This window comes from Hemicordylus capensis, chromosome 17 (assembly GCF_027244095.1).
Source record: "Hemicordylus capensis ecotype Gifberg chromosome 17, rHemCap1.1.pri, whole genome shotgun sequence".
Taxonomy (NCBI): Eukaryota; Metazoa; Chordata; class Lepidosauria; order Squamata; family Cordylidae; genus Hemicordylus; species Hemicordylus capensis.
In genome coordinates this window covers 6,509,562-6,536,565 of record NC_069673.1, presented here as the reverse complement: position 1 = coordinate 6,536,565, position 27,004 = coordinate 6,509,562, and the positions used below count along the sequence as shown (strand labels likewise).

At 48.9% G+C, this 27,004-nt stretch overlaps 1 protein-coding gene across 10 annotated transcripts in view; it reads left to right on the top strand.

Moving 5' to 3' along the window:
• The window catches only part of ASTN2 (astrotactin 2), a 582,654-nt gene that overhangs the window by 228,635 nt on the left and 327,015 nt on the right, over positions 1-27,004 (top strand). For 9 of the 10 annotated variants that reach the window (XR_008312700.1, XR_008312701.1, XM_053281796.1 and 6 more), the window contains one exon: positions 5,777-5,926. Coding sequence is in view for 8 of the 10 variants with exons in the window: in XM_053281796.1 (XP_053137771.1) it covers positions 5,777-5,926 (150 nt within the window). In the remaining 2 variants the exon portion in view is untranslated. Of the gene's footprint in view, positions 1-670; positions 773-5,776; positions 5,927-27,004 lie in introns of those variants that run through there. The other variant, XM_053281801.1, reaches the window with a different exon arrangement.

Below are 27,004 nucleotides of genomic sequence, written 5' to 3'. Positions count from 1 at the left end.
CCAGAATTCTGAACAAATTCAGTCAAGTTTGATTGCAGGAGGTTTTTCACAGGAGGCTTTTAAAGCCCTTTAAGACACATCTCCTCTGGAATGGAGGTGCTGCATTCACATGTTGGCCAGATTTACCCTGAAGTCCCTGCAAGTTATTGGGGAGCAGTTCACACACAAGAAAAATAAAATAAAAGCACCACACATGCTTCACAGTTCTCACTCAGACCTTCTGGGTTGCAAAACAACTTGAACATAAGTGCATTTATAAATGAATGAATGAATAAATAAAATTAATAAAATACTGTTCCAGAAGTTTTTGCAATTTTCTGCCATGAAACAAGCCACTTATAGGACTTTTTAGATAGTTTTTTTTAAGTCAGCAAATTTTCCAAGCTGTTTCAAAATAAATATCCAGAGACTTCTCGGTCCCTCCCCCCCCCCATATCCAAGCCCTATGGCAAGCAGATCCCTATATATGGGGTGGGTGGGCGGGAAAAGTAACCACAAAAAGGAGTTCACGCTCTCCCTGGCAAATGCTGGTCTGGGTTAAGCAGGGCAGCAAGGGGTCTTCTGCTGCAGAGAACACTCTGGCTGCCTCCTCCTTCCTGGCTGGCTTGGGCCCTACTCGAGTTCAGGCTTCACTGCGGCCTACACGGAGGCCTCCCTGGAAGCCCCGCCCACCCGCCGATCAGCTGAGAGGCGGGAGAAAAGGAGCTCTTGGCAGCTGGGCTGCTGCCTGGATTGCCAGCCAGGAGAACAAGCAGGAGAGACCGCGAAGAGGGCAAGTGGCTGAGAGGCTATGGGGCTGGGCAGGGGGCAATGGGGAGTCACATGAGGTGCCCCTGGGGTGCCCCTCCAGGCAGTGGGGCCCCCAGACAACTGTCTCCCCTTGCCCTATCATTGTTACGCGCCTGACCAGGGCTGTTCAACTTTGACCCTCCTTCAGATTTTGGCCTACAAATCCCCTAATCCCTGCCTATAGGCCACTGTGGCTGGGGATTATTGGAATTGTAGTCCAAAAACAGCTGGTGGGGGGGGGGCAAAGTTGAGCAGGCCTGGTCTACACTGACTGGCAGCGGCTCTCCAAGGATTCAGGCAGGGTTTCCCCCCAGCCCGACCTAGAGATGCTGCCAGGGAGTGAACCTGGGATGTTCTGCATGCAAAGCAAGATACCCTACCACTCATATAGTTGGACCCCACCTTAGAATATATCAAAGGCGTCTTGCAGTATTTGAAAACAGAAGGGCTAGATGTCGTCCCCTCTTAAGAGCTCTGCGTGGAAAGCGCTGGAGAGGGCTGTGTTTCTCAGCCCTCGGGGCCTGCCTTCCAAGATGGCGCCGGGGCGCAAGAGGCTTCCGTTGCCCTTGGAAGGAGCCCCTCACCTCCGCTGCTGGGCAGAGCACAATCCTGCATGGTGAGAAGGGTTGTCTCCGCTTGGTGCTGGGAGGTCTGTGGAGAGTATCCAGTTTTGGCCCAAGCTTCACACAGGCCCAATAAACAAGTGCTTAGGGTTGCTGGGGGGCCACCATTGGCCCCCAGGCCTTACAGTGAAGAATGCTGATCTGAGATGTTTTGGTCCCAGACCAGTTGAAGACTTTAATTAGTGCTCATAAAATGGGTGGGTGGGTGGGATGCAGGCGTTGGTTGACTTTCATCACGTCAATCAGTGTTTTTCTTCGAGGAAAGATAATTCCTATTTGTCTCCCTTAACTTGGATATGTGTGTATGCACACACACACACACACACACACACACACACACACACACACACACCACCTGTGTGCACTATCCCAAGGAGCATCTCCTCCTGTGCTGAAGGTTGGCCTTAGCCTTTGACTCCCTCTCTGTGTTCAGAGCTTTATTAAAAACCTGAAGGACCCCTCTCCCCACAGCCAAGATTTGTTAAACTCCTGAAAACTTGTGATGGTATCGTGTTTTTCTCCTGCCTAGTGCTAGATAAAGGCTGCTTTTGGCGGTGTGCCTGGAACAGCGAGAGGAGAAGCATTCAGGGGAGGAAGGCATCTCATGAATATGTGAAGGAGAAAAAGTACATTTGTTCCCTTTTCCTCCGAGGGAAACTGAACCATTGACAAAGCGTTGCTCTGTCGCTCCCCCCCACCTCCAAAAATGAATTTACCGTTATATAATTTTGTGTGTGTGTGAATTTGAAAGGCATATCTATACTTCCACCATGAAAACCATAGTAGGTTTGGGCATTTAATGTTAGCAGTGAGTTTGAAGAGGGAATTGCGGAGTTCTTAATGCAGCCAATGATACATGATTTGCATAGAGTTATTCTACCCCCCCCCCCGTTTTGGAGCTGGGTGGACGGGTCTGCTTGCTTTAAAGGAGCCTCCATTGGATCAGCCTGGGAGTCGACGAAGGAGAGGGAAGGGGGTGGGTCCCTGGAGAGAATATTATCCTGCGTTGTTTATAATCCAGTCCAATTGGTTTCTCTTAAGAACTGACTGGAGACCAAAATCACTTCCCAAAGCTCTCCGTATCTCGCAGGTTGCTACGATACAAAACCAGGTTCCTTTATTTTGATGATTGCTTTGCTGCCTTCTGTGCATCTAACAACATTGCGCCATGCCTTGCTTCCGCAAGAGCAGCACAATGGCCGGCAGACACGAATTGCGCCCTTGACTCAGCAGGGTCCCCCCACTTTTTGCATTGGGACCTGTGAATGTGGCCTGCTGTGAGCTATTCACCTTAGGGATGGGGTTGCACCTCAGTAGCAGGGCATCTGCTTGTGTGCAGAAGCTCCCAGGTTCAGTCCCTGGCAGCATCTCCCAGCAAGGCTGGGAAAGACTCCTGCCAGAAACGTCGTAGAGCTGCTGCCAGTCAGTGCAGACCATACTGAGCTGGAGGGAGCGATGGTCTGACTCGGGATAAAGCTGCTTCCTAACTTGTGAATAGGGGGCCTTTCCCCAAGAGTAGGTTCTCAGTCTTCTGCAACCCAAGCCAGGTTGCCTACAAAATAAAATGGGAGAGGGTGTTGCTTGCTGGGGGTGATCACTCCTGCCTCTTGGATTCTCTGTCTCGTGCACATCATCTCCTCCCCAGAGCTGGGTCTGCTAGGGTTGATAAGCCCAAGATGAATTCTGCTGCTTTTTATTTGTTTGAAATGTAGGTACATTATCTGAGGCACCAGTGGAACCCTTCAAAGGCACAGCCAAGCGGCAGCACGTCCACTGACTTAATGCTATTAGAGCCGACTGATCGCTCTTGCTGTCCAGGGTCGGAGTGTGAAATTACACGCCCAGTCTGCGGCTTGCATCCAAGGCCTGCAAAGGCAGGTCTGCCGAGCGAGGGCCTGTTCTGCCTTCTGCCTTGAGAAGTTTCCTTGCAGTGCTGTGTTGTGGCTCTGACTTTGTGTGCTCTTCCCCGCTTTGCAGCAGTTGGAGGGGGGAACGATGTGTGTGGGGGGGTGGGTGGGCAGTGTTCCCGGTAACAGGGATTCCCAGATGTTTCTGACTACTTGTAGTAGAAAGCATGTACTCTCCCCTTTGCTAAGCAGGGTCTGCTCTGTTTTGCATTTGAATGGGAGATTCCATGTGTGAGCCCTGTAAGAGATCCCCTTTAGGGGGTGGGGCCTGTCTGGGAAGAACACCTGCCTACTTGCAGGCAGAAGGTCCCAAGTTCCCTCCCTGGCAGCATCTCCATGATAGGAGACGACTCTTGCCTTCAGCTTTGGAGAAGCCGCTGCCACTCCCTGTACACCAGGGATTCTCAACGTTGGGTCCCCAGATGTTCTTGGACTTCAACTCCCATAATCCCCAACCAAAGGTCACTGGGGCTGGGAATTATGGGAGCTGAAGTCCAATAACATCAGGAGACCCAACGTTGAGAATCCCTGCTGTAGACAATACTGAACAAGATGGACCGATGGTCTAACTCAATATAAGGCAAGCGTGGTGTAGTGGTTAGAGTGCTGGACTAGGACCGGGGAGACCTGAGTTCAAATCCCCATTCAGCCATGAGACTTGCTGGGTGACTCTGGGCCAGTCACTTCTCTCTCCGCCTAACCTACTTCACAGGGTTGTTGTGAAAGAGAAACTCAAGTATGTAGTACACCGCTCTGGGCTCCTTGGAGGAAGAGCGGGATATAAATGTAAAAATATTAATAATAACAACTTCCTATGTTCCTAATTCCCATAATGGCCTTGGGCCATCGCAGCTGGAGATTATGGGAGGTGCAGTCAGCACCTGGGAATCCCTGTTACGGGGAACACGGGTGTGGGATCTTTATCTGTTACTTTCCCTGGCACTGGGACTCATCGGATGTAGCTCCCATCTCTTGTTGCCTGACTGGAAGAAGACTTTCATTCCGAACAGAATCCCGTCTCTCCATCAGCTCTGCCGCAGCCTTCTCCACCATGGTGTAGCTGTAGGGGGGACCCTCCCTCAGTTAACACACTTTCCATGCTGCACAGCCACCCCCACACTCCTGGTGTGTCCTATAGAGCAGGCTCTGCCTCCTGCTGGGATGAGAATTGCAATCCCCCAGGTGTGCAGACACTTCCAAGTGTAATTCATATCAAGTGCCTCTCCGGGCCAAGGCAGGCCAGCAGGGTTAATGCATTGGTTTCTTAATCCGCCCCGGGCCTTCCTTGGCTTCTTGACTCAGGCACTTCCTTGAATGAGTTTGGCCAATCCACTTGGCTAGATGACGTTTGCCCACGAGGCAGCACAGTGACACGGGTCAGTGGAATTAGGCACGGAAGGCAAGGTTTGTGTTGGATAACTTTGGAATCGAATGCTGGCCGGGGTTTCAAGAAGAACAGAAGGAAACAAAGATTACAGGGAGGGGGAGTGCTCTGTGGGGTGCAGGCTAGTAAATCTGCAGGAGCAGTCCACGGAGACGCTGTCCTTGTGTGGGGTCTCTTGCCAGTGTAATTCTGTGATTCCGAGGCCTTGATTGCACAGGCAGACATATGGATCGGTTTTACGCTGAGCCGAGCTCGGTCTTGTCTCTGTTATCTGGCAGTGTCTCCCCAGGATGTCACTCAGGGATCTTTCCCAGTTCTCCCTGGAGATGCTAACTAGGCAAAGAGACACCTTTCAAAGTGGTGATTCTCTTGTATTTAGCAGGGGGAAAGTAACGGGCCCCACCCAGCCCCAGCACAACAACCCTCCAGTGCCTGTTGCTGGTGTCTCCCGTGTGTTTCTGAGAGTCCTTTGGAGGACACGGAAACACCACCTCCTCCTCTTCCTCCCTCTTCCCCTTCTTCTACTGCTAGGTAAACTGCTTTGAGAAGTTTTTCCTTGTTGATGCAAGTGATTCATTGAAAAGCAGTATATAAAGAATCGTAATAAGTCATTGTATTGAACTTGGAGATTCCTTCCTGTAAAGCTTGTGCTGTGGCACCTCCTCCCGCGTGTTCTGAAGGAATGAGCTGTATCAACTGTGCTGAAACCTAGCAAGTCGAGGTTCGGTCAGTGCCCGGATGGAAGATCACTCGAGGTCCCTGCGTACACCGTTGTAAATTTGATGACTGGAAGAAGGGCAGGGCATCCAGGCAATACATGCATTGCCATTTGGGCCTGATCCAGCAGGGCTGTTCTTACTTCAAGGCTGGTGTTGCTTAACTAGTGGGACAAAGCAATCTTGCGGTTTAAGCGAGTGGGTTCTTCAGGTAGATGAGAAAGGTCCTGTTCTATTTATCCTTGTCATTGGCGCCTTACTGTGGCACCCCACCCCTCTGGGCAGGTGGCTTCCGGGATGGGTACTGAGTGTTCCGCCTACACGCTCCACCTTAACTTTCCTCTCCCTTCCTTGCAGTTGCGGAGGTGACTCAAGAAACAGTGGAGTCCCTGATGCAGAAGTTCAAGGAGAGCTTCCGGACCAACACGCCCATCGAGATAGGCCAGCTGCAGCCAGCACTTCGCAGTTCGTCGGTCGGGAGGCGGAAACGCAGGAACCGTTCCCGAGGTAAGGTGCCCCTCCTTGGGCTTTCGGCTGATTCCTCTTCACCCTCGTATACCAGCTATTTGGAGTGTTGTAGAAAATGGAAAGTGCCGCTCCCTAACATGCTGTGAGACATATTTAGATGACGTCCTACTACTTGGTTGCTACGAGGGGACAGAGAGCCTAAAAGCAGGACCCCAGGGTCTTGTTTCTGTATCGACAGTGTTTCACTCTGGCACTCAAAAAGGCTTGTTGAAGCTAAGTGCTGGGAGATTCCCTTCATGCACGCCCTCACCCCTTGCCTGTGGGCATCTCGGAGGCATCTAGTGGGCGACTGTGGAAAACAGGATGCTAGACTAGATAGGCCTTGGGCCTGATCCAGCAGGGCTGTTTGTACGTTCTTAATCAGGACAGACAAAAGAAAGTACTTCCTTACACAACATGTAGGTAAACTATGGAATCTGCTGCCGCAGAATGTGGTTATGGTCATAAGAACATAAGAACAGCCCTGCTGGATCAGGCCCAAGGCCCATCTAGTCCAGCATCCTGTTTCGCACAGTGGCCCACCAGATGCCATTGGGAGCCTACAGTCAGGAGTTGAGGGCATGCCCTCTCACCTGCCATTACTCCCCTGCAACTGGTACTCAGAGGCACCCTGCCCTTGAGGCAGGAGGTGGCCTACAGCCCTCCGACTAGTAGCCATTGATAGACCTCTGCTCCATGAAGTCATCCAAACCCCTCTTAAAGCCATCCAGGTTGTTGGCTGTCACCACATCCTGAGGCAGAGCGTTCCACAAGTGGATCATGTGTTGTGTGAAAAAGTACTTCTGTTTGTTGGTCCTAGACCTTCTGGCAATCAATTTCATGGAGTGAGCCCTGGTTCTAGTGTTGTGTGAGAGGGAAAAGAATCTCTCTCTCTCCACTTTCTCCACACCATGCATGATTTTATAGACCTCTATCATGTCTCCCGCAGTCGTCTTTTTTCTAAACTAAAAAGCCCCAGGTGTTGTAGTCTTGCCTCATAGGAAAGGTGCTCTAGTCCCCTGATCATCTTGGTTGCCCTTTTCTGTACCTTCTCCAGTTCAACAATGTCCTTTTTAAGATGTGGTGACCAGAACTGTACGCAGTACTCCAAGTGTGGTCGCACCATAGTTTTGTATAAGGGCATTATAATGTTAGCCGTTTTATTTTCAATCCCCTTCCTAATGATCCCTAGCATGGAATTTGCCTTTTTCACAGCTGCCGCATATTGAATAGACACTTTCAACGAGCTGTCAACCACAACCCCAAGATCCCTCTCCTGGTCCGTCACCGACAGCTCAGATCCCATCAGCATATACTTGAAGTTGGGGTTTTTCGTCCCAATGTGCATCACTTTACACTTGCTAACATTGAACCGCATTTGCCATTTTGTCGCCCACTCCCCCTGGTTGGAGAGATCCTTTTGGAGCTGCTCACAATCCGTTTGAGATTTCACTACCTGGAAGAGTTTGGTATCATCTGCAAATTTGGCCACGTCGCTGCTTACCCCTGCTTCTAGATCATTTATGAATACATTAAAAAGCACCGGTCCCAGTACAGATCCCTGGGGGACCCCACTTCTTACTTCCCACCATTGTGAAAACTCTCCATTTATACCTACCCTCTGTTTCCTGTCTTTCAACCAGTTAGCAATCCACACATGTACTTGTCCCTTTATCCCATGACAGCTAAGTTTCCTCAGGAGCCTTTGATGAGGAACTTTGTCAAAAGCTTTTTGGAATTCCAGGTAGACTATGTCAACTGGATCACGTTTATCCACACACTTGTTGACATTCTCAAAGAAGTCCAAAAGGTTGGTGAGGCAAGATTTACCTTTGCGGAAGCCATGCTGGCTCACTCCGAGCAGGGCCTGTTCTTCTAGGTGCTTTACAATTTTATCCTTGAGGATGCTTTCCATCAATTTGCCTGGAACGGATGTTAGGCTAACTGGCCTGTAATTTCCCGGATCTCCCCTGGATCCCTTTTTGAAAATCGGTGTTACGTTTGCCACTCTCCAGTCCTCTGGTACAGAGCCCGATTTCAGGGATAAGTTAAATATTTTAGCAAGAATGTTGGCAATTTCACATTTGAGTTCTTTGAGGACTCTTGGATGGATGCCATCCGGCCCTGGTGATTTGTTAGCTTTCAGTTTTTCTAGACAGTTTAGAACATCATCCCTTGTCACTTTTATCTGACTCAGCTCTCTAGCCTCCATCCCTAAAAAGCCTGGTTCAGGAACAGGTATATGCTCAGTATCCTCTGCCGTGAAGACAGACGCAAAGAACTCATTCAGTTTCTCTGCAACCTCCATATCCTCCTTAATAATCCCTTTCACTCCCTCATTGTCTAATGGCCCAAGCGCCTCCCTGGCAGGTTTCCTGCTTCTGATGTACTTAAAGAAGTTTTTGTTATTCCCCTTGATACTTTTGGCTAAATGTTCCTCAGACTCTCTTTTTGCCTCCCTTATTGTCACCTTGCATTTCTTTTGCCAGAGTTTGTGTTCCTTTTTGTTCTCTTCGTTTGGACAGGCCTTCCAATTTCGGAAGGAAGTCTTCTTCCCTTTTATGGCTTCCTTGACGGTACCCGTTATTCATGCTGGCATCCTCCTGGACTTAGTGGTACCTTTCCTCCTTTTGGGTATACAATCTAACTGGGCTTCTAGTATTGTGGTTTTGAGTAAACTCCATGCACTCTGGAGCGAAGTGACTCTCCAGATTTTCCCCCTCAGCTTTTTTTTCACCATACTCATTTTGGAGAAGTTTCCTCTTCTGAAATTCAAAATGTCTGTGTTAGACATCCTTGGTGATTCTTTCCCCGCATGTATGCTGAATTTGATGGCACTGTGGTCACTGTTCCCTAAAGGGTCGATGACACTGACATCACGCACCAGGTCCTGGGGTGTCACTCAGAATTAGATCTAAGGTCGCCTTCTCTCTGGTTGGTTCCATGACCAACTGTTCTAGGGCACAGTCATTTAGCGTATCTAGAAATATGACCTCTTTGTCCTGACTTGAATGTGAATTTACCCAGTCTATGTGTGGGTAGTTGAAATCACCCATTATTACAGCTCTGCCTCTCCTTGATGCCTCCCTGATTTCCTCCTGCAACTCCCAGTCACTGTCATCATTTTGATCCGGAGGGCGATAGCACGTCCCCAGTAGCACGTTTCCTTTCCGACCTTGTATAGTCACCCACAGGGTTTCTGTGGAGGACTCCAGTCCACTTAGGTTTTCTAGCTTATTAGATTCTATCCCTTCTTTAACATACAGTGCTACCCGTCCTCGAAGGCACCCCTCCCTGTCCTTTCTGTAGAGTTTATACCCAGGGATAACAGTGTCCCACTGGTTCTCACTGTTCCACCATGTTTCTGTTATGCCCACTATGTCTATTTCTGCGTTAGCAACCAAGCACTCCAGCTCACCCATCTTGGTTCGGAGGCTTCTGGCATTGGCATACAAGCCCCTATACGCTGAATCTCTCCCCTGATGTATGCTACTCTTTTGACTCTTTGACCTGCTGGCACAGGTTCCCATCTGCTCTTTATGCGGTTTTGCTCCATCCCCTTCTGTTTTATTTGCATTCTTTGCAGCCTCACACTTTAAAGGATGGCTTTTGCCAAACGGGATACTGCCCAGCTCCCATCGGCTGTTCCCCAAGTGTCATTTTAAAAGCTGCTCTGCAACCTTTTTTATTTTAAGCGCCAGCAGTCTGGTTCCATCTTGGTTCAAGTGCAGCCTGTCCCTTTTGTACAGGCCTTGCTTGCCCCAAAATGTGTCCCAGTGCCTAACAAATCTAAACCTCTCCTCCCGGCACCACCATCTCATCCACGCATTGAAACCCCTCAGCTCTGCCTGTCTCACAGTACTTGTGCATGGAACAGGTAGCATTTCTGAGAATGCTACCTTGGGGGTCCTGGACTTCAAAATGCTACCTATCAGCCTAAATTTGGCTTCCAGGACCTCCCGACTGCATTTCCCCACATCGTTGGTGCCGACGTGCACCACGACAGCTGTCTCCTCCCCAGCACTGCCTAGGAGCCTGTCTAGACGCTACGTAATGTCTGCAACCTTCGCACCAGGCAGGCAAGTCACCGTGCAGTCAACACGCGGGTCACAAACCCATCTCTCTATCCCCCTAATGATCGAATCACCAACTACAAGGAGGCCCCCACCCCCCAGAGGAGTATCCCCTGTGCGAGAGGATATGGGCTCATCATCCACGGAAGGGGTCCCTTCTAAAGGAGCATCTCCCTCTTCCTCAGACTGATGTCCTCCTTGCCCAAGACCTTCATTCTCCCTGACAGCAGAGGAGCTACCGGCCCTGGAGTGGGATGCCTCTATCACATCCCTGAAGGTCTCGTCCACATGCCTCTCTATCTCTCTGAGCTTCTCCAGATCCGCCACCTTGGTCTCGAGGGAACGGATTTGTTCCCTGAGAGCCAGGAGCTCCTTGCACCGAGCACACACCCACGACTTCTGCCTATGGGGCAAATAGTCGTACATGTGGCACTCTGTGCAATACACTGGGAAGTGCCCCTTCCCCTGCTGACCTTCTATCTTCATACTGTTTTAGTTAGCTCTTTACAGTATTTAGGGAGCTTATTGTCCGTTTATTAGATATTTTGTTAGGATAGGTCTCAGCTGTAATGGTCAGCTATTTAACTGTCCACAGCCTTTCCCAAGAATATGAGGGATATGAGGGAGGGATATGTACTTACGTTCTCTTCTCCACCAGGCTCCTTGTGATCGCGATTGCGATCGCGATTTCAGGGGCTCGTTCCAGGCTCCCCCGCACACTTCCCGCTAAACTCCTGCAAAACTCCTACGTCCTGTTCGCTATCCCTGTTCGCTATGCTCTCGGGCCTTCACCTCATATGTAGAGTAGCCTTCCAACTGTCACACAGGATGAGAGCCAAAGGAAAGGAATGTGGGGCCCCGCCCAGCCCTAGCTGACTCCACCCCCACCAATGAGCAAACAGTGCCTTTAGGGAACCCTAAGAACTCCTAGCCCTCTGATATCTTAACCCTAACAAGGAACCCTAACAAGTAACACTCACAAAGATAGAGAGACTAAGACCTACCCCTTAAAGAGAAACAGCCCCTGCAAAACTCTCCTCTTCTTGTTAGTTTGTTTGTTTGAGGGAGAAAAGGCTAGATGCTTAGAAAGGCTTGCTCACCTTCTCAGCTTCACAGCTGTGTCTGCTCTTCCCAGGTCACCAAACTAGACCACTTTAAAAAGGGGATTAGACCGATTCATGGAGGAAAAGGTAAGGGGTGTTGTTCCTTGGTGTTGGCCCCTCCCCAAATCCACAAAAGCAAGCTGACTCTTGGCCTTGTTTCAGCATCAGACCCCTCTGCTGCCCAGAGGCATAAAACACAAACATCGCAATCGTAACAAAAACGAACAAACAGGGAGGACCGAGGGAAGAGAAACTGAAACACTGCAGTCTGTGGCAGCAGGCAAATTAAGAGCCTGCAGCAAGGAAAGTCTGGGTTGGTGTTGGTGTGCAGTGCTGTCCCAAGCGATGGACACGATCACTTCAGAAGCCGTAGCCGGGCCCAGACCGAACCCTGAAGACATCATTTATTTTATTTATTTATTCAACAAATGTGTATACCATCCACTACCAAAGTCACTAGGCAGTTTACAACACAAAACAAACCAATAATTTAGCAGTTAAAACATATAAAAATCTGATTTTTTTGGATGAAAACCACCAATATCCATAAAAACATTATCCCTGTGTCATGGGTCACATGACATCCTTTTGTATCCCTCAGTAAGCTTCCACACTGTGAGTTGATAAGCAGCTCTGTTCCTTTCTGCCAGGACCCAGAAAGGGGGCAAACGAGCTTTCCGTTGTGGTGACAGACCCTTATAGCATTGGAAAGGGCCGGGGCATTTGAGGTTCTAGTCCCTGCTTGTCTGTAAAGCTCTCTGAGTGGCCTTGTGCCAGTCGCCATCTCTTAACCTGACCTACCTCGCAGGGTTGTTGCAGGGAGTCAAGGGAGAGTGAGCAATGTATGCCATCTTGAACTCCTTGGAAGAACGGCAAGGAAGAAATATGACTAATGCCGCTGAAAAGGACGAGGGGGACTAGTTAGCAAATCACTGGTGTTCATTGTAAGGCCAGGGGGCCAGCAGTGACCCCCATCAACCCTCAGTGCTGCTCCCTGACTAATGGTTCATGGGGCCGGTGTGATGCTTGAGCCAAAGCTGAATACTCTGGAAAATCCTTCTGGCACCATGTGGAGATGGCCATTTTCGCCGCGCAGTGCTGTGCCTTGCCTTGGTCTGGTGGGGCTCCTTGAGCCTCTGCACCATCTTGGAAGAAGACGTGCACTGCATGCTGGGAAGTGTAGCCCTAGAGCTCAGAAGGGAGGGCTCCGTCTCTCTTAAAGGGCTCTCCCAGCACCAAGAAGAGTGTAGGGCTGTGCGGAGGTCAGCACGGTGGGAAATCGCTCTCACACTGAAGGTTTTTAGGCACGCGGAAAATAGTGACGCTCACTGGGTTGACTGCAGAGTTGAGGAGTCCTGGCTTGCTGGTGTTTCTGCGGGATTTTAAGTGGTGGATTTGAAATGAAGGCGTATCGGTGGCAGTAATTCCACCCTTCCGTTGATGGCCTCCTGTACTACACTGCCCTCCTGTAATCTTTCTGGGACAGCCTTTGCGCTGTAATATTCTGAACATGTGCTGGTTGTAGCTGGGCGTGACGTGACCAGATTCACATTTTCTGTGATGGTGATTGGAAGCTGGGGTGTGGAGGTGGATGGTGGGGTGAGAGAGAAGCCGTAGTCCCTCTTTTGTCTGCTGCGGTTTCCCCCACTTCCTCTACTTCCCCACCCCCATTGATTTATGAGCCTGGAATATGATTTTTTTCCCCTTTTAAATTCTGTGTACGTTTTCCTGTGTTACAAGTTTGGGAAATGTTTCTTTTATTGTTGTTGCTATTATAATGATAGCTCGGGCAATAAATTATTCACTGAGTGAGGAGGAAATATTCCTTCTCCTTAACTGCTTTCAGTGATTGAGTTGATTTTGCTCTTTATGTACTAAACAGATATTTGCAGAGAGGCAGGGAGCTGATCGGGAAGATTCCTGCAGGGTGTATCTTCTTGGCCGCTTCTCCCTGAATTCTTTTGTTCTACCTTGAATCCCGGATTGGGGCTGCACTTTGTTTCTGCTCCTACACGGGCCGAAACCATCATTCCAGCGTTGCTTCTGAGGGCCAAAGCACACGAGATGCTGACCACAAATGATTAGAAGCAGTCGCAGGGCTCGGTTCTTGATGGGAGCACCACTGCCGTGAGAGGGAACCTTGAGCTCTTCGCCTCTGCATGTCTTAATCGAAATCACCTCTTCCGTGAAGCTAAGAGGATGGGGCTGCAGCTGAGAGCTGGGTCGTCTGTACGTAGAAGGTACCGGGTTCAATCGCTGGCAGTAGTCCCAAGTAGGGCTGGGAGAGACACCTGTCCAGAAACTTTGAGAGCTGCTGTCCGTCAGTGCAGACAACACCGAGCTAGATGACTCCGCTTCCTGAGTCGCCTGTGTGAAACATACCAACATTTTGAAAATGGGGCTGTAGCCCAGAGATGGAGCATTGGCTTGGCATGCAGAAGGTCCCGGGTTCAGCCCTTGGTAGCCTCCCCAGAAAGGGCTGGGAGAGACCCAGAGAAGGCATTGCCAGTCAGGGTAGACCAGGGATTCTCAACGTTGGGTCCCCAGAAGTTATTGGACTTCCACTCCCATAATCCCCTTCCAAAGGCCACTGTGACTGGATATTTTGGGAGTTGGAAGTCCAGTAACATCTGGGGACCCAATGTTGAGAATCCCTGGGGTAGACAATACCGAGTGAGAGGGACCAAGGATCTGACGGCGTATAAGTCAGCTTCCTGTCTGAGTCTGTTACTCCTAGTCCTTGATGTGAAGTGGTACTTCCCTCCTGATTCTTTTGATGATGGAACTGTAGCTCAGTGGGAGAGCATCTGCTTTGCATGTAGAAGGTCTTGGGTTCGGTTCTGGCAGCGTCTCCAGTTAAGGCTGAGAGAGACTCCTGCCTGAAGCCTCGGACAGCCACTGCCAGTCATTGTCAGTGCTGAGCCATTTCATTTACTTTATTACAGCCAGCGGCCTCTCAATCATTACTGAGCCAGATGGACCAATGAGCTGACTCGGTATAAGGCAACTGTGTATGTTCCTAAGCTCTTTGTTCTGCTAGGGAGATGGGGTGAAATTACAGGCTCTGGATACTAGTAGCTGTGAAGGAGTGATGAGAAGGGGTTATTTGCCTATATATGTCCCCTTCCTGGACCCATTTTGGTGGCCATGGTGGAAAACAGGCCTCTGGGCTCATGTAGCAGAGTGGTTCTTCACAATGACTGTTGTTCTCCAGCTGGACTGGTGGCACCTTCTGGTGTGTGACCGGTTAGGTCAGGAACCCCCAGGGGCCACTTGAACTTTCTGTAGAAATACCCGGAGAGCTCACCGCTGGTTTCCTGCCTTGTGTCTGCTTTGCCCCCCCGAGTATGGCCAGGCAGTGCTGCGTTACCCAGCATCATCTAGGCTCCCATCCTGTGGTTTGCCAGATGTTACTACTGGATGCCAGTAGTAACATCTTTTGCTAGATGTTACTACTACGTGGTAGATCCCCTACCACGGCTGGATAGTAGTTCTTCAGCATCTGGAGGACATCAGGTTCGGCACCCCTGTCCTAGAGGGATGGCCAAGCATATGGTTAGGGACATAGGCAGCTGCCTTCTTCTGAGTCAAACCCTTGGTCCAGCTAGTTCAGTATCGTCTACCCAGGCTGGCAGTGGCTTCTCCAGGGTTGCAGGTGGGAGTATCTCCCAGCCCTAGCTTGGAGATGCTGCCAGGGAGGGGACTTGGAACCTTCTGCTCTATCCAGAGCGGCTTCATCCCCCCAGGGGAAGATCTTCCAGTGCTCACACTTCTAGTCTCCATTCATTCATTCATTCATTCATTCTGTGCTTAGTACAGGGGACCATCCATGATTGCTACCACAAGACCAGCTCTCCTCCCTTTTGGCGCGTGCTGTGATTAGGCCAGGATGGAGAAGAGCTCCAGCGCAGCCCCTTCAAGCCAGGGCAACCCATGAAGGTGTGCCCCCCCCTTCCTCGTCTTCTGTCGAAATCAGTCGTTTTCATGATGCTGCAAAACGCCCTTGTGTGTTTCTCGGTTGAGCTGGGCGTTTAAACTCCCGGCTCTACTCCTTTGAAATGCTAGGCTGTGCATTCTTTATCACTGATGTATCCCCCCCTTCTCTCCCCTCTTCTTCTCCGCCTCCTCTCCCACTTGGAATGTTCTCTCTTTCACGGCTCATGGTTAATTGCCCCTCTGGTGTGCTTGCGATCGGAACTCTATTGAACATTAAGGTTAAATGATGATATCACAACTTAGTATGTTTGCATTTTATATCCAATTGAAAACACAAACCCTTTGGCTCATTAATCCTCCCCGATACCATTTTCCCCCCCTCCACTCTTCTTAAATGAAATTGTCGGTTTGGGATGCATTTATTTTCTCTTAACAGCCGCGCGACAGTTACGCTGATGGAGTTAACATCCAACTTTCTTGTTGGCTAGTGACAGCCTGCCTTGGACGGATGTGTGTGCGTGCAATTATTTCTGCGGTTTAATTTAATTAATAATGCGGAACCTCCTCAGGATCTCGCAGTCAGGTGGCTCTGCTTGCGGCAATCTGCAAGTGGCAAAATAAAATAAACCAAAAAGAAAGAAATAAAGACTCCTTTTGGTTAGGGAGAAGCTAGGAAGGGTTTGGAGTGGCCCTGTTGCTGGAGAAATCCACGTGGATGAGCCCTGTGAATCAGTTCTTCCCCCTTAAGGGTTCAAAATGTTGTGCTTTGCCTGCCCTGATGTTGAGCCCTCTTTGTTAACTGCTTGAAAAATCTTATTTCCAACCCCACCCCACCATGGAGAACATCTAAAATTTAAGCAAAATGACAGCAGTGAATTAAAGGAAAATCCTTGCCATTTTACAAAGCTTTCTGCCTTTGTTTTGTGTTAATGCTTAAAAAAAAAAAAAGAATCCCAACCACCCTTACAAAGTATAAAATGTATTAAAAATGAGAGATGGAGGATATAGGATAGAAAGGTGAACCATGGTTGAAGGATATGTTCTGAAACATGCTGAATTGCTGGTTGTGTGTGTGTGTGTGTGTGTGAGAGAGAGAGAGAGAGAGAGAGAGAGAGAGCGGGTGGGGGGAGGGTGGGAGGGGTGTGGGCATTTAAGTGTGAAATACATGATATATATACCCCGTATATATGATGGGAGTTGCTGAGAAGATAGTTTAGTTGCTTGGCTATAGTGGCAAGGGTACCTCTTGCAAACGTGCTCTTGGTTTCCACCCACACTGGGGCTGATGGTATCAATTGCTGCCATGCCTTTAAAATTTCAGAGTGGCACCATGGGAGTTTGTCACAGCAAACACATGCACACACATCATGGGACATCTTAGATGAAGACGTCAATAATTTAATCAAAGGTACCATGGAGTTCTGTATGTTTGTGTATGTCCTGTTGAAATAAACTTGTATACTCTTGAGGGCTAGAGACTCGAACCCAAAGGACCTTGGGTATTCTTACAGAAAGTCATGGGCAATAGAAAAGGACCGCAGCAGCATGTGTGCACACGCATGCACACAGATCCAGGCAACAGTGTGGATGCTTGGCCAATGTTGTCTTAAAGAACTGTGGACGCTTACAAGGAAGCCCGGGAGAAGACCAGCCGAGAGAAGCCTGTTTAAAAGCATCTGGCGGATCGCAGCCCCCGAAGTATAAAGCTGTTAGGTGGATAAGAGCCGGTGCTGAAATATGGTGTTTATCTTGACTGCCAAAGGTAAATAAAAAGGTTAAATGAGCTCCTTTCCCTTTTAAAATAAATAAGTGATTAATAGATCATTCTGCCTGTGGGGATAATTTACTGCCGAGATCGGGGCTGTGCTTAATGTGTTTCCAAGGCCTCCGTTGGGCGGTAATTCACCCCAAACTCCCACTTTGGAGGCAGGGATTGGGCTGGGGAGTGCAGAGACGTGTGTGTGTGTGTGTGTGTGTGTGTGTTGGTGCTTGGCTCTCGGCTCTCAAAGGGAGAAGAAACAGCTGCAGAAGAACCGAAGGCGGACTTGTTCCATTCACACCTCTCTCCCCCTCGGCTTCTTAGTAAGTGTTGAAGACAGTGCTGTCTCCTGCTAGCCCTTGCCTTTCCTGGCCTTTTGGCCCCACTCTTTACACTCCCCTCCCCTCCATATTGTCTGATCACACTTCTTGCATCTGTCAAAGTGGGCTCTATCCAGCACTAGCTAATGTGTCACAATGCATTTGTTTGTCTTTAAGGTGTTCCTCGGCAAAGCTGCCTTGTGCCTAGTCAGACCACTGAGTTACCTGTTGCCTAACAGCAACACACCAGGGTCTATTCGTGCACATATTTTATTGTATTCATAAGGGCAAGGTTTACTAATGAGTAAAGGTTCAAAGTGCCCCCACCCCATTTTTTTTCCTGGTGAGCCCCTGAACCTTTAGGCTGGCTTCAGGCTGGCTTTTAGAGATTCATCAGACCGACCCTTGAGTGTGTCTGTAGGAAGTTATTATGGCTGGACTGGAGACTTGTTGACTTTCGGTTGGGCACTTTCTAGATAGGTGGCATTTTGGGGAAACGCCGTGCCTTGTAGTGATGCATAGGGCAGTAGTTCACCAGGGGCATCTCTATCAAGTGATGGGGAGGCTGTACCTCTTCGGTTTATGCCTGGATGCATCCCCCCCAACAGCCCAAGCTTGAACTGAAAGACCAAAGCAAGGGTGTGGGTGCAATGGAGTCTCATTTCTAAAGCAACATCGTGTGTGAGGCTGTACAAAATCTTGACATTTTATATGGAGTGGAAACTAGTTCTCAAAGGGCACGCTTTCTAAAGCAGGAGTGAACATGGAAAGCATCTTATCTTAAACCAAAGGTTTTTAGGATAACTGCATTTGCAGCTGTTTTGAAAAAGAAAATCTGTTTGGTCATTGTGGGAAAGGGAAGCTTACCAGTAGCTTTTACCCATGCTGGCTAAGGGGACCCTCCATATTCATAGGAAGTATAACTCTGGTGTTGGAAGTTTGTGTTCAGAGGTAGTCTGGTGTTCCAAGTCAGCAACTACGATGATGCAAGAATTGGCCAATCTTAGTTGGAGAAAACACTGAAAAAAATATTAATTGTAACATGCAAGAAGATTCTCCGATACGAGAAGAAGATTCCCCAATGCGAGACTGAGTTTAGTTACTTAAAAACAGCCAACTGCTTATCTACAGAACTAAATAAGATGTAGCACTTCAAAGGCACACCACAATGGCTTGCGCACCACAAGACAGGCCCCTGTAACCATTTAAAAATGCAGTACAGGAGAACCTTGTTATCCGTGGATTTGCGTATCCCCCATCGGGTAAAAGACATCTAACCTAATGTATCTGCGGGTCGGGGTGGCCGGAAATGTCCCTGTAGGTCTTTTCTGGCCACCATTTTGTGTTTCAGAGCCTCAAAATGGCTCCGTTGGGGTGGGGGAAGAGAAAAGTGATTTTTGGCCTACTTGTAGGCGATTTTGGGGGAGCTGCGCAAGTCGGGGGATCAGCAAAGCATGGTAGGGAGCTTCCCCTCACATTTCCCCACACAATTCGGCCAATTTTCTATCATTTTAAATCATTTCCCCAACAGCCAGGAACCGAAGCCCTGCGATCCCATAGCCCCAATGATTCGATATTCACAGTTTCTGTACCTGCGGTTGCAGCCAGGAACGGAACCCACAGAAATATCGAGGCCGTCCTGTACGGTGTATATGTAGGGTGTGTGCGGTTCAGACATTCAGCACAGCAGTTAGTCAAAGTGGCAATAGAAGGGTTTTCTTCACGTGTCCTGTAGCGTCCAGGCCCTCAGCCAGGAGCCCTTCTCTGCACCCCAACCCTTATGGGTGCGGCAGCATCATTTATTTTTCCTTGCCCAAACTTCAAGGAGTGGAGAGTGAACTTCCTTAAATGTATGTCTCTGAAACTAGATGCAGATTTACCTTAAACCCCGAATTGATGCCGGTCTAGTCATATCACGAGCATCTTGAATGATGGCTCCAAATTATTGTTTAAAGTGTGCTCATATATCTTGCTGCATTGGTACCTCTGTTTAAAAAAAGCAAAAGCAAAAGCAAGAAGGAGATATGGGGGAGGGAAAGCGCCCTCCAGCGCTTCTTGGTATGAGCTGTAATTGTGCTCTCCAGGGCTGTGGGTGAGAGGGAGTCTATTGAGTGTATTAACAAGCCTGTAAATCAGCAAACAGGATTAGAGAGGAGAGACACTTGGATAGAGATGTGTCTGATGGTGGGAACGAGCAGGGTTTTGTTCCCATCTGGTTCTTAAAAAGAGGACTGGCTGGTGTGTGTATGTGTGTTAGGGTGTGGGGCCATGTTTCTCTCCGTTGCCTGGCCCATACCTCTGAATCCCAGTTGCAGGGGAGGAGGCATGCCTGCACGTCCTGCTTGGGACTTTGCAGGGGCATCCGGGGTGGGAAACAGGTTGGTGGACAAGAGAGGCCTCGGGCCTCATCCAGCAGGGCTGTTCTTACGTCAAAGCGTGCAGCTTGTCCGCTCAGCTCAAATAACCGGATCCTTGGAATTTCCCATCAGATTTCCAAGTCGCTTTCTTGCAGTTCCCCACCATGAGATGGTTTGAAGGCAGGCCAGGCTGGAGGAACAGGGAGTGGCCTCCCAAATTGTATGTGTGGGGGAGAATCTAAGCCAAGGTTAACCACATCCCCAAGGTCAAGTGAGGAGTAAAAAAGAGTTCCTGGAAGAGCTCAAGCTGAGTTTATGTTGATATCAGGCAGGGGGGTCAAAAGGGGGCGGCCTGTGGGGCACGGGGCCCCCAATGAATGGCTCAGCGTCCTGCATCTCATCGGGGACCTCCCTTCCTCCTCCGTGACTTGGTCCAGAAGGAAGCCCATCGTTGGAGATGCCTGCCCAGTGCAGAGAGGAGAGCTCCTCGCTTCACCGAAGCAACCTCGTGTTTTATCATAGAGCAACATTTTTGAAATGACTGCAGCTGGGTTCAAAATGAACAGGACACACTTTCAATTTCTACTACGATGGTTAGGAGGATTCCACCCCCCCCCCCCGCCACAATACATCTGCGTTGTGATAGGTCCCACTTGAGTGACTGCTCATTCCCCCCCCTCTTTCAAGACCGATCATTGCTAGCCATATGGTGACTTTTAAGAACTCCCCCTGTCCATCCCCCCCTTAAAAAAACACACCAGAAACAAATCCTGAAGACTGCATGTTCAGGATTTTGCAGCAATGAACAGATGCCTGCTTTTGAATCTCTGCTCTGTAATTGGTAACACGTTCGCAGGAGCGCACCTTTCGGAGTGGTCCTGTTTTTGTCAACCTGGGTTCATCTTTCCAGTCCCCGCGAGAGGCACCTTCAGGCATAAATGGCCACAGATTTGAATCGTGCTTCCGAAGCAGTCCCGCTGACTTGCAGCCTGTTCGCTCAAGATTGGAAGTTGCCCCTTCGGCCCTGGGAAAGGAAGAAAATCTCTCCGTTAGCTGAAAATGTGTCTCTTTTGCAGCCCGTTGGGGCGTCGATTAGTTTCCCAGTCTGTGCAACCTCGCTCCGGTCCGCCCCACCCTCCTGTTTTAAAACCCTGCGCAGGTTCTAGGTAATCAGAAAATGCAATATCTCTGTCGCCGGCTCTCCAAAGATGTGCGGTCCGGGTAATTTAACCTGTCAGCACCATCCATCACTGAGACGCAGCCAGCAGCCCAACGAGAATGGAGGGGTGAGGAACAGCAGGCAGCTGTTCAGCGGGCTGGACATGCCAGCGATGTCCCCCCTCCTTTCTCCGCCGTCTGAGTGAATGTGTGGGGCTAGTTCATTAAATGCATTCTTAGCCGGCGAGGTGTCTCCCTTCTAACCCAACTGCCGGATGTATCTGCTATCCGACCTTAGCACAGGTGGACCGTTGATGCTGCCGGGTTTCGCCTTCCTGGTTTCTCTGGGCTGAGATAAAACTCACGGTCTTGGGGAGAATCGTTGCCTGAACCGAGCGGTGCCCATAAAGCTGCAGGAAGTGCCGTAGCACCGTCGAGATGGGGCCGGTTTATGGAGACATTTAGTTTATTGGGCTTTACTAACTGGTTTATTGTAGCGGGGAGTCTCTTAGGGGCCACAGCGCTTCTTGCGGTCTTACTGCGACAAATGGCTGTGGCTGTGCTTCTGGAATAAATGGCAAAGTGCTTTCGTAGCAGGAGAACTCCAAATGAAAATCAGATTTATCTTTTTTTTAATCTAGTTTAATGTACAGTTAATAGCCCACATTAATTATTGCCTGCTTCTCTGAATGCCTTTAGCCCTGGTTGGTCCAAGTGGCGATGTGCAGGGCTCCCTTAGGCACCTTGAGGGTATGGGTGTAAAAAGTGGAAACGAGATCCAGTGCTTCTTTCCTGCTGATCCTTTCTCCTCTGCCCTGGGTCAGGCACTGAGTTCTGGCAGGTCAGAGCCTCTTTCCTTCCCACGCACGGTGCATCCTCCGTGTTCTGTATCCGTTTTAGTTTGGAGACTACAAGGAAGAGGGAAACTACTCGTGCTTCAATGCATTATTTTGATCTGGCTGGGTTGGGAATTTGGGGGTTTGCAACGGGAGCCTCGTGTTCTGTGATGTTGCCAGGTTGAGCTACCAGGGGACTGCAGGTGGACATGAAAATGTGAGCGCCCTCTTGGATCAGACCCAAGGTCCATTTCATCCAGCATTCTGTTAACCCCTGCTAACTGAGCAAAGAGGCAACCTTGAAAGTGGTGGGTCTGTTATACTGGGAGAGCGACTGTTCCTCTCCAGCCCCTGCACAGCATCCTTCCAGTGGCTGGGGCTGGTATATCTCTTGTCTGTGTTTTTTTAGGTCTTTGGGGCAGGGAATCATCTCCATTCTTCAGGCCCACCTCCATTCTTCTTCTGGGTGTCTTAGAGGGATGCTTTTCTGAAGTATTGAAAACTGCCACAAGATGTCAGAGTACCAAGGATGCTGCGTGAATCCGTGCCCCTTCCAGGTTTCGCTCTGTCTGTAGAGACAGCCGTGAATTTTCCCTTGATAGATCACTCTGGGTTTGGGCAAATGGCTTTGTTGTTATCTAACTCGGTGCAGAAGCATTCCCTTCAGAAGAGTCCGTGGGTGGAGGGGCCGGGTGGGGAGGCCCTCTAGCATGGGAGGCAGCCTCGGAGTGGTGGGCTCAACCACAGTCCGCCTTCTAGCCCCTGAGCCCGGCTACCAGGCAGCGGAGGCGGCCGTGACAGTGCCCGGCAGTTTATGGACATGCTAATGGCCCTCCTTGGCCCTGCTGCGAACCTGTCCAGGTCTCTTGCTCTCTCTTTTCGGATTGCAAGCGCAAAACGCGGGTAGCGCCTGGTAATTAATGATCACACTTTAGTGCCCTAAATCACATGCTTGGCAGTAAAATGCCAAATTGCAAGCACTGTTTGCAGTGGCCTGAGCAGTTGCAGGGACCGTAATTGATCTTTATTCTTCTCCAGGTTGCATTAGAGGGAGGGAGGGGTGTGTGTGTGAGACAGAGACACGGTCAGCTTATGATGTGAACATTTGTGTTGTTAAGAGACTGATACTCCATTGTTGTTGTTCTTCTCCTTCTCCTCCTCTCTCCTCCGCCTCTATCGTCATCATTCGATTTCTATACCGCCCTTCCGAACATGGCTCAGGGCGGTTTACACAGAGAAATAAGAAATAAATAAATAAGATGGCTCCCTGTCCCCAAAGGGCTCACAATCTAAAAAGAAACACAAGATAGACACCAGCAACAGTACTGGAGGTACTGTGCTGGGGGTGGATAGTGCCAGTTACTCTCCCGCTGCTCACTAAAGAGAATAACCTCATTAAAAGATGCCTCTTTGCCAAGTTAGCAGGGGATGCTAACAGTTGATAGCTGTTGTGTGGTCTGAAGAATTTCCTGTCAAGATCAACTTGGGTGAACTTTCATTTCCGCACAGATTAGTGCCCTTTTAGCTCCTTATGTGTGTGAAGTGTCTCGTGGGCTGCTGTTCTATGTGCCCTTTTCTCCATGCGGAGATGGGTATCCTGGTGCAGGATGCCTATTTTGTGAAAAGCCAAGCTTCTAGTCACGTTTAAGGAAATATGTTGGGAGGCTATACAGGTAATCTGCAAAAGGATTCAGAGCTCAGTGGCGGAGCACACATTGTGCATGCACAAGACCTGAGTCCACTCTCCAGCTTGAGAGCATAAGACACACCCTGCTGGATCAGGCTGGAGGTCTGTCTAGTCCAGCATCCTGGTTCATGCAGTGGCCCATCTGGGAAACCCGCAATTGGGGGAAGGAGGGAAGCCGCCCCCTCCTGTGGGTGTTCCCTGGCACCGACTGTTCAGGGGTCCTGATGGAAACATTTATTTATTTATGACATTTATATCCCGCTCTTCCTCAGAGGAGCTCAGAATGGTGTACATGCTTATGTTTATCCTCACAACAACCCTGTGAGGTAGGTCAGGCTGAGAGATGCTGAGAGATACATGACTGGCTCAGAGTCACCCAGTAAATTTCATGGTTGGACGGGGATTCAAACTCGGGTCTTCTCGGCCCTAGTCCAACACTCTAACCACTACGCTATGCTGGCTATCCATTATCCAATGTAGAGCTATCCATTGAGAGCCCTGTGCTGCGTGAGTTTGTTGAATCCTTCCAGTCTAGAAAACAGTCGAGATTGATGGTGATCACCACACCTGGTGGCAGCCAATTCCATAGTCCAACTACGTACTGTGTGTAAAGAAGTACTTCCTTTTGTCTGTCCTGAATCTTCCAGCGTTTAGCTCCAACGGATAAGCTTAGGCTCTAATATTATGAGACCGGGAGAGAAATTTCTCCCTCTCCACTTGATCTACAGTGGGCCTAATTTAACACAGCTCTATTATGTTCCCCTCTTACTTGCCTCCTTCCTAAGCTTAAAAGGCCCAAAGGTTGCCGTCTTTCCTCCTAATGGAGTTGCTCCAACTCCCTGATCATTTTGGTTGTTTTTTTTCTGCACCTTTTCTAGCTCTGCAATATCCTCCTTGAGGTGCGACAACCAGAACTGTAGAATGTGTTCCAAGTGTAGCCACACTATCGATTTGTATAAGGACATTACTATATGGACAGTTTAGATTCTCAGTCTCTTTCTTAATGATCTCTAGCCTGAAATTCGCCTTCTCTGCAGCCGCCACGCACTGGATCAACCTTTTTCGGTGAACTGTCTACCAGGACTGTTTTCCCAGAGCACTGGCACTTAAAAGGATATTGGTTAGTAGGCCTGAGTCAAGACCCTTGCCTGATAACTCGGAGAGGTGCTGACATGCAGAGTTTCTTATCCACTGCCCTTAAAACCCCTTGAAAAAGAGAACAGACACTCCCAGGATCTGACAAGACGAGCTCTTGTCAGCTCCTGAAAAGACCCAACGACAGTGCTTTTAATCGTATGCAATTTCTTTATCATTTAATATTGTAAACTGCTTTGGGTGCCTTTTGCCAAGGCAGAAGAAAGGCGGTATAAAAATGCAATAAATAAATAAATATAATAAAACAAAACAAACAAAATGGAGGGGGGAGGAAAGCACCCAGCTCCAATTCAGTTTTGAAGAATATGCTGCTGTGGTTTCAAAATATAGTCTATAAGTTGTGACTGGGGATGATGGGATTTGTAGTTCAACAACAGCTGGAGAGCTGAGGTGGCCTATCGCTGGTCTAAAAGCTTGCTTTGCATAAACCAGGGATTCCCAACTGGTTTTAACAAGTGTATCCCTTTGGTCACAAAACTTCAATACAGATAGCCCATAGAGATTTGTCTGTGTCTGTGTCTATGTATATGTACACACATACACGTAAATGTTACAGTTCTTCTGAAACAGGCTACTCCAGTCACTGGCTTTCATCCAGACTAAGTTACTCATGAGTACTCCCACTGAAATTAATATAACCAATAAACGTGTCCTGTTAAATTCAGAAAGACTGCATAGGAGTAACTTAAGCTGGATGTAAGCTAGTGACTGAAGTAGTTTGTCTCATAACTGTAATGTTTAAGAGTGCGTGTATACACACGCTGATACTGTTTTAATAACAGATATTGTTTTAATTGTTTTAATGTTGTTTCTAGAATATCGTTTTTAATTTTTTTTTTATTGCCGTGTTTTAAATTTCTTGTTTTTGTTTTTAACTAATGTTTTACCTTTGATTTTATCTGGTTGTAAACCGCCCAGAAACGTAGTTTTGGGCAGTATGAAAATATGTTGAATGAATGAATGACTGAATAAAATACATAAAAGCACAGATCTGAACATTACCATTAGGGAGACGAACTTCAATGGGACAAGTTGATTTGACCTGTCGATTTCATTGGGAATACTCAGTGCTGATTTTCTGAAGCCTGTCAGTCAGGCTGAATGAAGGGAGGAGCACGCTGAGCTTCAGCACGCAGCCCGCCAATCAGGAACAGCAAGTTCCTCCCTTTCTGCAATGGTCACATTGCTGAGGACGCATCATCTTCGAGCCGGCGATCCTCAGATGAGGAACACATAGAGCAATTGCAGCATGGGGAAGCAGGAGGGCTCTGAGGTCCCCCCAGGAGTATTACAACCCCCTGCTGGGAACCTCTGCCATAAACCACAGTGGAATCCAGAAATGGAGGGGGGACCCCTAGTTCCCAAAGGATGGTGGCCGGCGTGGGGACAGGTGGCTGTTTGCTAGGTTCTGAGCCTCAGAGGCTGCAACAAGCCAGAGGCGGAACCCCAATGCTGTGGGGGGAATCTTTGTATGGAGGAAGAGTGGAGGGTTTTTTTTGTTTATCAGTTTGCTTTCAGAGTCCTTTGTAATCCTTTTGTTATCAGTTGTGGGGCTCTGGCTAGGAAGCTGCCACATACTGAGTCAGACCATTGGTCTATCTAGCTCAGTATTGTCTTCGCAGGCTGGCAGCGGCTTCTCCAAGGTTGCAGGCAGGAATCTCTCTCAGCCCTAACTTGGAGATGCTGCCAGGGAGGGGACTTGGAACCTTCTGCTCTTCCCAGAGTGGCTCCATCCCCTGAGGGGAATCTCTTCCAGTGCTCACACTTCTAGTCTCCCATTGAAATGCACACCAGGGCAGACCCTGTTTAGCTAAGGGGACAAGTCATGCTTGCTACCATGAAGCCAGCTCTCCTCTCCATGGTTGTTGGGTGCAGTAAGTCCCTAGCCAGTTTCTACCTGGCTGGGGTGGGGGAGGTTGGTAAGAGGGGGACGAATGCCAACAAATCCAGCATTGCTGGATCTTCACCAGCAGGCTTCGGTTAGCAGCCCACCAGACCAAATATGCATTTCTCGTTGGCCAGAAAGTGACAGTGTGAAGAATTCAGGTGAGCAGCCCCCTAGACCATGATTTTTGCTCATTGACCAGAGCTGTGCAGGTTTTTGGCCCTCACACCCTTGCCCCCGGTCCCGAAAATTTCTTCCAATGAGAAGCTCTGCTTTGCACAAGCCGGAGAGGGAAAGGAAAGATGACACTGTGGTTAAAGAGTTTCATTGTGTCAGGTTTTTGTATTCATTTCCCCCCAAAAGGAATATAAATAGTGTGAACATATCAAAATTCAGTGGTTTGAGCCAGGCAAGCCACAGAGGAAAAGCATATAAGGTTGAATATTACTCTGGAATGCCTCTTTCCATAATAATGCAAACATTGCCTGTACGGGTATAAACCTGTTTTGATGTGACCAAGGCTTCTCAAATGTATATGTTTATTATCTACTAAATGTGTGTGTTTACTGTCTACTAAAAGGAATTTTATCCTTCCTTTCTGTCCCAATTAGGAGGCACTCAAGGCAACTCACAACAGACTATAGCAATAACACCATAACAATAGCATAATAGCAAACACTCAAACCAAACTGCTGTAAGAAGCACAGCAGAGTTAAAAAACAAACAAGCAAAAACCACCTGGAGCCAGACAAATAATTCAGGGCTTCCAGGATCACAGGTTCAGACACCCAGCTGGTCAAACACCTACT